At 42.8% G+C, this 13182-nt stretch overlaps 1 protein-coding gene across 1 annotated transcript in view; it reads right to left on the reverse strand.

Annotated features, from left to right (window-relative positions):
- HS1BP3 (HCLS1 binding protein 3) overlaps positions 1 to 13182 on the reverse strand; it is a 52199-nt gene that overhangs the window by 30533 nt on the left and 8484 nt on the right. The window contains exons 3-4 of the mRNA XM_017745043.1: positions 4692 to 4899; positions 2518 to 2737 (exon numbers count right to left, since the gene is read on the reverse strand). Of these exons, the coding sequence (XP_017600532.1) occupies positions 2518 to 2737; positions 4692 to 4899 (428 nt within the window). The remainder of the gene's footprint in view (positions 1 to 2517; positions 2738 to 4691; positions 4900 to 13182) is intronic.

Here is a 13182-nt window from a genome sequence, read left to right on the forward strand (position 1 = left end):
GCACAGCAGCACTGCTGGGCCAAATCCAATTCACAGCCTTCTGGCCCAGGAGGAGAAGTTGTTACCAAATGAAGCATGCTGACAGCATATGGAGGCCTGTGCTACTGGAGCAGTTTCATCCTCATCCAGAAAGCAAAAAACATGTAAGATTATGCCAAACACATGATTCAATTTAGGTCAGAGCTCTGCTGCTCAAAGCACTCTGGCCACCACTACTGTATGAAATGCACTGGCTTGTTTCAGTGCTCATCCTACATCTTTTCAATGGTTTTTCAGAGAGGAAAGGAACATGGATTTTTTTTTTTTTTTTAATTTTTAACCTGAATTTACTAGGCACTAGGGGACAATTTACTACTAAACACATTTCTCTATCTGCATCATCTCCTGTTTATTCATTCCCATGCCAAAGTAACTTCAAGCACATCTGAAGCACTAAAGCTGTGAGGCTGCAGCTACCTCTTCAAAGCATGTAAGCACCAAACATTTTAACAGGCATAGAAGACACCCTAAAATGGTCCCCTGAGAGCTGCCCATCCACTGACCACTAAGCTCCTGCCTTTGGCCTTTCACCCAGACACTTCTTAATAGATGGCACAGAGCTGGGATACAGTGCTGATGTCCAATCTGTTCTCCATTGATGTGAGATGAAAATACCTTCCATGGAAGCAGGATGAGTTACAAGAGAACAGAAACAATGTAAAATCCAACCCAGGATTCTCATTTCCACTTTCATGCTTCTGCCCCAACACTGTACATGTGAGAGTCAAAAAATAACAATAAATAGATATGGAAGTTTCTTTTATAGATAGCCAGCCACTCCTTCAGAGTGAAAAACATGACTGCATAACATGTCATGCTGCAGCTCTGTCCCAGTGAAGACCATACTTCTTATATAAATGAAGTTATTTTGATTCAGTAAGAATTCTGTACTCAGAAGGAATGGAAGCAATAAACTAAATGAGGATTAAATACCAGATTTTGTCATTCTTCAATGCATTAGAAGACCAAAATAATCAAGACTTTCAAATGCTATGTCAGACCGTGCAGAGCAGAAAAGCAAACTTCTTGCTATTTTTGGCAAAGCAAGCTCTTTACAGCTTCTATTTGTTGTAAGTTGGAAAATATAGTATTGCATTTGCTATCCCAATAGATCATTTTCCTATCCAAAAATGGACAGCTGCTTTTGTAAACATACAAACTAAGGACCATTTTGTGGAAAGTATTGCTTTATCTAACTCCTCATTGCGAATAGTTATTTAAATTTTTAAACTCTCCTTTAACATAAGAATAACTTTGATGCTGGGTAATTCAGCATGTTTTGTCAAAAGAGTAATATCCAATGTTTTCTGGTGATATTTAAAGGATTAAATATTTCAAGTATAAAGGGACAATATCTGGACATCTACAGTTAAATATTATTATAATGGCAGGAGCAAAGTCCAAACAGTGCTTCCAGTATTAATCATCCTATTTGACCAAACTTAGTGTAGGGGACTCCAGCTTAGAACCAAGAGTGAATGATCCCCTGGAAATAATTTAATGTCACTGGGAAGCACCTAAGAGGGGTCTGGCTTGTTACTATCAGTTACTGCCTATTGCTATGCAGAAGCATTTTGAAAGCACAGGCTAGAGCCAAGACAAAGAACATTCTGTAGTGGCTGGTGACTCTGGGTGGCTGAAACAATCCAGTTGGGTCAGTCAGTGCTTACTGAAGATCAAGAACAGCTACACCTTCTCTACTTGGACATCTAAAGCCTGAGACACCCTAAAAAGTGAAGAAAACTGTCTGAAAATTACTGGACAGGTAAACAAACCCAGACACTGATATCAGGAAGCTCTGATTCAATTACTGTTTCTCAAGCTGTTACTGCTTATGCCTTAAATGTCATTTAGCATGTGACACCTTCAGACAAAGGAAAAAGGAAAGAAAAGCGCTCAAAAGCGGCTCCAGACAGTGTAAACAGAGTCCAGTGTACTCCAGAACAGCACATCCAGTGGATGCTGGAGGGTTGATGTTTTGTGGTAGAAGCCTGCAGCGCCCTGCAAAGAACCTTCTGTAGCTGGGACTGTTATCAAGGCATTCACGATGTCCCTGTCACTTGCATGTCCTGAGGAATGCAAGGAAAAAAAAGCACTCAAAAGCGGCTCCAGACAGTGTAAACAGAGTCCAGTGTACTCCAGAACAGCACATCCAGTGGATGCTGGAGGGTTGATGTTTTGTGGTAGAAGCCTGCAGCGCCCTGCAAAGAACCTTCTGTAGCTGGGACTGTTATCAAGGCATTCACGATGTCCCTGTCACTTGCATGTCCTGAGGAATGCACTGAAAAGGCACTACAATGTTTCTTCCCTCTACCAAGGCACCTCATTCATGAAATGCAGAGGCCCCTCCTCCTCTGTGAAATTTACCTAAAAAATGGTCAATGTAATAGAAGGCCCAGATGAGGGGACAGTGACATACAACAGCTTTATTAGAAAGGCTAAAATTTAAATACCTAATTTATAGGATTTTAGCCATACCTGATTACACCAAGAGGGTCTAAAATTTCCTCTTCTTCCTCATCTCCCTCTTCTTTTTTCTCCTCTTTTTTGACATTTTCCACTGTTAAAAGCTGTGAGATTAAGTCAGGTGTCTTCTCCTCTTTGAAAAAATCCAATGCCTCATTTTCTTCATCTTCTTTCTCCCTGTCATCAAGCATGTTTTTACCCTTGAAGTCAACGGCACTGGAAGATTTTGTTCCTGCAAAACACAGTAATGGAGGCAAAACTGAGTACATGGTATAACAACTACAGGTTTTTTTATACCTTGCACCTGGTTCCTGGTGGTTTTGTTCTGAGGAATGAAGGACATGATCAGCTTCAGTAAATCTCTTTCAAAACACTCCCACTGTTCCCTTTATGCACTGTCATTATGTGTCTGATCTGTTTACTGGTTTAAAGTAGTTAAGTAGAGAAAGATAGAGGAAATTAACTTTATCTGAGACACAGCAGCACATTTATTATTATTTATGTTCCTTCTACAGTCAACAGCAACAATAGAATTTCCACATGGTGATTCACCCCATCCAAATAAAGTCGTGTGAGAAGTTTCTCTCTGAAGTGACTTTTTCTCTCCACTGGCTACAGAGAGACTGTAAAAACTCTGCTTAGATGTAGGTAGCTAACTTTCACATAGCTAGTTGAGATAAAATCCACTTTTTGATACTATTTAATTAACTTGGGCTAAAATTAGAGCACTGGACAGCATGTTTCTAGAACAGCTCTTCAGTTTACACTGAAAAATGACGCCTGGAGTTCTAACATCCTTCAGTATGCAAGATGCATCCAACTCAGCAAATTCACCCAACTGAAACATAAAACTAAGTCTTCTCACTGTACTTGTTACATGCAAAGGCCAGCAGAATGAGGAGAGAACGGTTCCTTGCTGCCGAGTTTCTGGATGTCCAGATGTCTGGAAGCAATTTAAAATAACGAGACTAGCTAAAAAAAAGGCTAATGAAAACTGTTGTGGATAAAATTTATGGTTACACCATTTTGACTACTGAAGTAACATGGCATGGGAGACTCATCTCACCCAGCTCTTCATGACTGCATCTGCCAAATCAGGGGGAGACTTACATTATTCTAGGGCAAATTCTGATGAACAGGTCACATTACTTGCACCCAGTCTGCCCACAGAATGCAGCCCAGCCTAGTTTACCTGCAGATGTACACCATGGTTAGGTTAACCAGCAGGCAAACATCAATCAACATAAACTCTGAATTCTCAGTGCAAGGGGTCTGCTTTCAAGAGAACACTGCCAGGGTAAAAAAACCGCAAACCGAAAACCAAACAAAAACCACTTGAAAACCTTACTACTTGGATCTTTCCAGGCATTAAGCAGCTTTGCCCCCTTTGACTTTAGGAAGCTGCCAATTTCACAGAACTAATCTGGCCACACTTGACACTTCTGCAAAATGGGCTGTTCACACTTGTTAGCATGTTGCAACTGAACTTACTTAAAACTAACCGTCCACTAAGAATCCTGCACAGCACCAGGCTGGAGCATTCCCTGCTTGGCAGCTCTCAGCTGAATTAAAAGCAGAGAACTCGTATGTTCCATTCATTCAGTAACTCCCTACTACACCCAAGGGACGTAAGAACGGAGCTATACGAATCACTAGAAAAAACAAGAGCTGAACATAAGGCTAAGGAAAACTAAGAAAAAAAATTTAAAAAAATTAAAGAGAAAAAAAGCTAACCAGAGAATGCATTTAACTAATAAAGAATCTGTCTCCTATTTAAATCTTTCTCAGAGTCAATAATTTGCACGAAAACCAGACAAAAAAATGGAAGAGTCGCTCACTAAAAGGAAGACCCTGCACTGTCCCTTTAGGGTCCACCTCCCCACTGACAACATATGACTATTTAGCTTTCTAAACTTATATGTTCTGAAGCACAGCAGGACATCAGAGACAGGACAGCACATTGCTTGCTCTGGAGGTATCTATCAACAGCTCTGAATGAGGCGTGTGTCCACTGAGAGGAGGGAAAAACACTAGCAAACATGACTGTGCAGCACTGTAAATGCACATGAGGATATTTTCAGTGACAGCCTTTATTCTGGCATTCTATAGTTTTTGGCTACCTATGGAACTTAACACTTCCATAAAGCACATTCATGGGAGACGGGACACTCACATCTCTTAGTTACCTAAAAATTCCAGTAACTCCGGACTCGTTGCTAGACCCTCATCCTTGGAGATGAATTTCATTATATCATTGAACATAGCTCTTCGTTCAGAGATGTCAGATTCTCCCACAAAGAGAACTTTTCTAGGCAGGAGTGGAAGAGAAACCTGTGGATACCGTGCTGCCAGTCTCTGGTAGAGTTCTTCGATCTCGCTGTACTTCTTAGAAACCTGCAATGAAAATGTGTTGCCTGGGTTAATTTCTTTGCAGGAGAGACAGGAGCAGCAAAGAAGCAGTTTAAGTGCTGTGAAACATTAACTGTGGAAACTGAAGTGGAAAACCATGCATTAGCAAGGAGCTTTATATATGGCCTAGCAAAAGCCTGTTATGTACCCAGTGAATCCTCAAGCATTGTTGCTGGTCTTCTAATTGTGTTATTAAAATCCACTGCTTAATGAAATTAAAGTTCATTGCCAGAATCCATTTGTCTGACTCATCAGCTAATGAAATACTGGGAAGGTCACTGCTCCAAATATTTTTGACAGGAGGGAAGAAAAGCCCTGCCTGGTAGGTATATATTGGAGAAGGCTGCCTATATCTTTGCACTATTGTCCCATTCCTCACTCCTGGTGGCTTCAGTGCCCTTTGGCTGCTTAGGCCTAAAAAACTGTCGTGTTTGCTGCCCTGCAGAGCACATAACACAAAAACCTAAGGGGAAATACCTCAGCTGACCCCTATCTATTCAGTTCATCCATGAGAAAATAAAAATCAACAACTTGGCCATGGCCTAAAAGGTTCTTATACAGGGAGATGCCAACAGTGAATGGAGTAACTCCTTCTGCAGACAAAGACAGGAGAAATAAGGCTCAAGATATTACAAGAAAAGCAACAGCTATGGGAATGTTGGTTAGAAAAGGTGTGGCTTCTATGCCACATTAAGTACTGAATTCAGTAGCTTAAACCAATACACAAAACCCGCACACAAAACTCTGATATTACAGATGCAATGAGGGTGACTGTCATGTTCTGCAGTATTATACAGATAATATATTTGCCAAGGCCCCACATGGCCTCATAATCTACTAATGTGTTTCAATTAATACAGACATTAAAAAAACAACCCAAGAAATTGTGCTAGTGGAGTGCATAGGACACAGATATTCTTTTAGGGTCCAGCTCTTATCCTCCTATAACACGTGTTTCTGAACTCTAGTGGAGTGAATCCTGATTAACACTGCAGTATGTGCAGTATTGCACATACTGAGATGGATAAAAAAGATGGAGACACACAAGCACCACATCTTGGAATGCAGAAATGCAGAGTTTTCCCATCAACACAGTGATAAAAGAAAGTCAACCTAACAAAATGCACAGAAGGGAGATGAGCTACAGATTAAAGCAGAATCCCTACACTGCACCTATACAAGCAAACTAAACAGCATCAGGCACATTCCCAGGCACTGGAACCTGAGACCATCTACTAGAAACCTCATTTATAGTGTCTACTAGAACCTGACAATGTCTGGCACAGTTCCCACACTCTGGGCAGCTATCATGCACCCAGGTAACTCTTCAGCCCAAGATCTGGCCCAGTGGAGAGACCTCTCAGCAGCCAGCTTGAGTTCTGATGCACACTGCAGATGGTAAGAAAGTTTAATCCTGCACATGCAGCCAGACTGTGCGAGCTGCTCTCCAGGCCAGGGAACAGGCCCTAACAATAACAGGCACACCTCGACCAGTTCACTGATTCAGATCTGGGCACAAACAGCAACAACCACCTCAGCTTTTACGCTTCCCTGCCTTTTGCAGTAATTATCAACCTAGCCAGATGATTTGGAAAAGCATTTGCATTTCAGCTGTACAATGTTCACTGTGGGTTCAGTGTCCAGTCACAAAAGGCAAGCAACTCTGTAACACACATCTGAAACACAACACCCAACCTGAGTTGACAAAGGAATAAAAAACAAGAATTTTAGACTTGTAAAAGCAACGAAGGTTAAGTGTGAGCAACACTGTACTCCACATGCGGGATCTGAAATGCCATTCAGCAACCAAGTATTAAAGTTAAGGGCAATAGAGATGTTCCAGAATATCGTAATCTTCCCATCTAAAGACACCCAAAAAAAAAGAGGGGAAAGCAATTCCAGAGTTTCTGAATTGCTGTACATTTCTAGTTTGATAGATCCCAGTAGCACTCTGAACAGGGTATGATGCCTGAGCACCTCCCAACAATACTTTGTAAGGTCAAATGTAAGGGCAGTAAGGAATTCACTGGTGCTCTTTCAAAAGAATAAACACCACTACCCTCCACCCAGGAAAAAAAAAAAAAAAGTCTGATTTGTGAAAAACATTTAACATCTAATTAATTTCAATAATAACTACCAAATTAATTTCTGAAAGCATTACAAGACAGCAGCCAATCAAGGTTATGCCAAAACAGTTTTTTAAAATACTCTAACACTGAACCGAGATACACAAACTTATTTCTTTCCCCACTTAATTTTCATTCCTCCTCTATCAAAGTCTGTAAATTATTCATAAATCTCAATTTATGTCTAATTACACCACTGAACCTAAAGCAAACGCACACCCTCGCATCCCATCACTAATTGCGCCTTTGTGGATCTGCGTGGGCTTTGAACAACGCCGGGAATGCACACGCAACATGGAATACCAAGTGCGACAGCACTGTCTCCAAAGCATACTAATGTGCTTCCCAAAGCCTGCAGCACACCGTGCAGGCCAATATCCAGCAGTGCCGCGATGCCCTCTGCTGGAACACCCCGCTGCACCAGTGAGGTGTCAGACCTACAGCCAAAACCATTCCCCTAAGCTTACCTAAGCTCAGAGGGGGCCCCTGCAAGCCCCTGCCAGCTGGGGGCTCCTCACCCACTGTCCCTGTGCCTCAAGTCCAGGCAGCCACAGGCTCCTTGACACCCTTGCTCAGCTGTGCTGCCAGATATACCTTGGGTTTGGTGCTGGGAATGCTGTGGTAAGGCTGGCTGAGCCCAGACTGGTGCACTGAGAATCACAGAATGGTTTGGGTTGGAAGGAACCTTAAAGATTATCCAGCTCAATATCGGAGGGACACTTTCCACTAGACTGGGCTGCCCAAAGCCCCATACAACCTGGCCTTGAACACTTCCAAGGATGGAGCAGTCACAACTTCTCTGGGCAACCTGTTCCTGTATCTCACCACCCTCACAGTAAAGAATATTTTCCTTATATCTAATCTAAAAAACCTTCCCTTCTTCAGCTTATGGTCATTCCCCCTTGTCAATTCCAGGCCCTTGTAACCAGTCCCTCTCCTTCTTTCTTTCAGCCCCTTTAGGTACTGGAAGGGGCTCTAAGGTCAGCCTGGAGCCTTCTCTTCTCCAGGCTGCACAGCCCCAGCTCTCTCAGACTCCTCACAGGAGAGGTGTCCCAGCTCTATGACTACCTTTGTACCCTTCCTCTGGATCTGCTCCAACAGGTCCATGTCTTTCCTGTACTTGGGACCCCAGAGCTGGATGCAGCAGCACAGGGGCCTTACACAAGTGCCAGCCAGGTTCCAGAGAGTGTATTTTCTCAGGTCAAATCCCAGACATCACATAGAGCATTCTCACACCTTTCCAGTCAGAAAGCACTGCTCTGCCGTGACAATTCTGGACCTTTTCAATTTGACATCCTCTGTCAGTTTTCCAGGAGAAAGGTGTACCAGCATGGAATAAAATTAAACCTTGCTTTTCCTGGTTATCACTTACAGCCCTTTGAAAATCCTTGATGGATCCTATGGCCCAAAATGTCAGGATGACAACTAAGCGCTACTCTAAACCCCATTTTATCAATCCAATTAAGTAAACAAAGTTCCATTTGATTAACATCCAAATATTTTTCTTCTGCTGCCTGTAATTCCTCCAGGTCTTGATCCTGCAGCTATCCTCTCCCCCTCCATGCCTCTAACTGAACTCTGTGAACACCACCTGTAAGTCAGCCTGAGTGCGCACACTTCAAGGAGCTCTGTCAAGTCACAATATCAAAGGCTCAATCTGTTTCACTTCAAAAGAGTTAATCATGCAAATACAGCAAAGCATGTGCACATTTGCCAGGTCAAGACCCTATTTGCCTGTAACAATTAACATCCAACACAGAACTTAAAAGAGAGACAGAGATGGGTTGGATATTTTTTTTTTACTAGGAACAAATAAATAAGTTGAATGTGATCAAGTATCGCTAGAAGGTTAAGAAAACCAACGGGAAGTTCAAAGTGAAAGCCTGAAGTTTGCTACTAATCCCTCAAATCTCATGCATGTGCCTTGCCCCCCTCTTCCCAAGGGCCTCACACATGAAAGTACACACCGGAATGGCTGCAGGATACGAGCCTGGGACTCGCAGTTGTGCGCAGAATTTGATCCCACTCAGTATTAATGCGACTTAATGCCTCCTTTCCCTTTAAAGCTCCTTTTACTGCCCCATTTCTGACCTCAAACTTGTCACCATATGCTTTGTATCTACTGCAAAGATTTCAACAAAATGGAGGTCTTAGAGCTAACTCAAACCCTTTGCCAGCCAGTGCACACCAGCAAAGAGCACTCTTGATTTTACAGTATTTCATGAAAAACAGGGCTACTGTGACTTTCTTCTTACAGAGCCCACTTCTTAACACTGTCAGAAAATGGAGATCCAGCAGCTCTGTCCTTTAAAAGAACTAGCTTTGGGTACAGGAATCAAAAGCATCCCTTCTTCCAGGCAGCACAACCCAAGCTTTCGCTTGGAAACTCCCAATTCAAGCCGTACCAGAATTAATGCTGCTCGGTGACCCCGTGGGTATGCATTACGGTAGATTTTAATTACATCACCACATGCTGTTCTCCCCATCTGTTTTGCCCAGCAGAAGAGCAAAAACTCTAATATTTCTTTTTAATCAACATGAATCCTTAGTGGCTCCTGAACCTATTGCTACACTGAGCATGGATTTCTCCCCCCCCACATCACAGAAGTCATAAAGTGGAGGAATTTATCTTCACAACACACCTGTATGGTCAGGAAAAAGCAACTCCAATGCACAGATTTTGAGGCCCAAAAAGAGAAGGCCAACATATGCAAAAAGGCAATGATGAAAACATAAATGAAGATACACCCATGTACTCATACATCCCCACATTTTATGAGAGGAAGACAGTTCTATAGTAAATGCCTCCCTCAATTGTGCTATGCCTGTCAAACACCAGTAGTTATTTGTTCAGCTTTGAAAAACAAAAAACTTGACTAACAAATAACTTGTACAGAAGAATCAAACTGGATGCAGACACAAAGAGAAGGCACTAAAGGCTGGGTGGATTTTTAATAAGGCTGGGAAGGGAGAAGTTAATTGCTAAAAAAGCTGAGGTGTGGCTAAAAGAAATGCTTCTAAGAAAAGTAAAGCCTTTTCTTTTTATCACAGAAAATGGCAATTCTACAGGCAATAATTAAGTATCACCTTGGCAGCAGTACCAAAGAGAAAACCAATTTCCCTCTTTTGATAGTACAAGAGTATTGTGACCTTTGAAAGAAATGCACCTGACTTTTCCTTTAATTACCAAATATAACCTTAAGGTTAAGCAGTTCTACAACCTTAATTTAGCATTTTTTAAAATTAAAGAATCCCTCCAGTTTCTAAGAATTTAGATTTGAATGTCATCACAGAAGTGAATTTCTTCTTCTGTTAATGCTTCACAAACATTTTAATTAGAGATGCCTGCCGTGATGCTGATTTTGCACAGTCCTATTAAGGCTGGGGAATAGGGCACTCTGGATTGCTCAGACCCACAGTAAAGGCTCCACAGGTCAGATCTGGAATCTCTTTTTCATGTTCATCTGTTTTTTGACAAAGGGCTTTAATACACCTCTCAGTCTTGACAGGATGGGAGGACAGAGCCTCACACTGCGCCAGGGCAGGTTCAGGTTGGACATCAGAAGGAATTTCTTCTTGGAACAAGTTGTTAGACATTGGAATGGACTACCCAGCGAGGTGGTGGAGTCAAGAAATGTCAGGACACGGCATCTGGTGCCTGGTTTAATTGACAAGGTGGTGATCGGTCAAAGGCTGGATCAATGACCTTAAAGGCCATTTCCCACCCAAATGATCCTGTGATTCGACCCAGTGTGGTCTACATCGCATCCCAGAGATCACAGCTAGCTTAGAGGACGCTTTTACCGTGCTCACCATCATTTTCCAAAAAAAAAAGGGACCGGGCAAGGAGGAGCCACAACACACGCACCTGGCTCCTCCCCAGGCGGCCAAAACAGAGACAATCCGAAAATCCGTATCCAGAGACAATGAAAACCCTACCATGCCTGCCTGCCTTCTCTAACCTACCCGTCACCTCAGCGCTGTGACATTGGCTCCTTCCTCCAACTTGACAGTTTCAACAAAAGCAAAAAAGATGTCCCGTCTCCCATTCTGCTCCAGAACAGGCGCACAGTAGTTTCTTCTTCTTCCTTCAGATGTCTCATCTCACTCTGCTTTTTGATACAAATCTGATGTGTTAGATCTGCTGCCCGGTGTAACCTCATCATTCTCTGCTGTTCCCCAGGTAGGTGGGGAAGGGTCACAGCTCTTGTTTGTGCTGCTCCAGCATCCAGCAGAACAGGGCACTGCACAGACAGTCCAGGTGCAACCCACATTCCCTGGCAGCCACAAGACTGGGACTTCTCTCCAGGTTAAGCTGTCTGTCTCAGCTCCCATGACTGTGAGAATCTTTTGGTAAAATGTGACTGAAGCTCAACTCACCCGAACATAGGGTAGCCAGTGGTACCTTGGATGCTGTACTGTATTCTCCTCACTGTTTCAGGGCAGTGCCAATGCCTTCATGTCCTCTGTCACACCTGCCAGCCCTGTGCACACACCTACTGTAATTTAGGGTTTCTCAAATGGTACCACACATTTATGTTATGCAAAGTGAGCTCCCCCACTCCACAGATGCTCAGCTACATCCTTTTCTGCACCGACTGGGATGGGAATTTAGAAAAGCAAATGCAGACATCTAATCATAGAGAGCAGATTATTCTGCCCAGAAACAGGCATCCCATGCCATCTGAGAGGCTTTGGGGTATCCAACAAGCTTGTGTGGGGCAGGCAAATACCACACAAAAATCTATGGGAGACCTACAACCTTCTGAAGGCCAAGTGAAAAATCCCAGGGCACCGCCAAGTGCACACAGTGACTTGTGTGCAACTCTATTGACCCTCAAGCATTTTAGCCTGTATTTGAAGCCCCCCACCGCAGCTGTCTAAAATGCAGATGCTTTCCCTCTATGGTCAAAGAAGAGAGACATTTCCAGAGGATGAGTCACATCATTCCCCTTCTCCCCACTGACCATACAAGCAGGGACAGACTCAGATTAAAATATCCAACTTAGAGAGAGCTAAGTTAGGACAGGTGAATCCCTCTGTTCCTTCCAGTAATACATACAGACAGGACTCATCGGAATGAATCGATGGAAAACATCCATTCTCAACCTCCCAGCTCATGGTTTTAAATTACTCTCACACAACAAACTATATAATATATCATATTTAGTCAGCTGAAAAAAATGTAACTGATGAGATAAATGTTATTCTCGTCAGGCTCCACCAGTTTTCTTCTTCATGAAGAATGAAATGTCAGGAGGCCTCACAAGAGGAGAAATCAGGAAGGTTCATTTCACTTGAGAAGAGCAACTGAATGCTGAAAATCCTCCCAGAGAGAGCAGACATGGGAACACACAACCCCAGCAAGCAGGGGGGCCTCAGTACTAAGTCTGTTTCTCCTCTTTAATGGACAATCTGATTTTATCAACTTATTCTTAAATGACACAAAATGAAGTTAGATGATAACAGCCCAGTTTAACACCTCAGCTGTAGTCAGATTCTATCTTCCACATAACTGTGTGGGAATATTACATAATATAAGCAGGCATTGCTGCATGAAAAAAAAACAACTGCACATCCCCTTCTCCTATCTGCCCATGTCTGGCCCTTCCTTGTCCTAAAACAAATTTTAATGAGGCTGTGCAACTCACAGGCTCAAGGAACAGGTGTAAATCAGTACTGAATAACAACCCCCAAAATACCCATTTTTAGCCGGGAGCAGTTCCTCAGCTGACGTTATGGAATAGCCACATGACACTGGCACACAAAGGGAAACGCTCTGCGAGCAAGAACAAGCAGCCAGGGATGAGGAGGGAGACTCCTATGCCATCACTGCTGCTTTATATATAGCATAAGGTGTGGGATAAATGCAGGAGATCTCATCAAGCATCTCTTTACAACACTGACAGATGTTTATCTGCAAATCAGACGTAAGTTTAAATAGGCTTTTATCAATCATCTTTCATGGAGTGTGAGTTACACTACAGGTCATGGTCTACCAGGTAACCACACACTCACATCACTCTGACATTACAGTTATTGCAAAGACATCTGAAAAGAGCAGATGTTCACAGGATGCAAGAGGGTGTGTCCTTTTACAGTCAATGGACAGAGAAATTCACTTCTTGGGAGTGGTTCAGCA

Source organism: Corvus brachyrhynchos, unplaced genomic scaffold (assembly GCF_000691975.1).
Source record: "Corvus brachyrhynchos isolate BGI_N302 unplaced genomic scaffold, ASM69197v1 scaffold116, whole genome shotgun sequence".
Lineage (NCBI taxonomy): Eukaryota > Metazoa > Chordata > Aves > Passeriformes > Corvidae > Corvus > Corvus brachyrhynchos.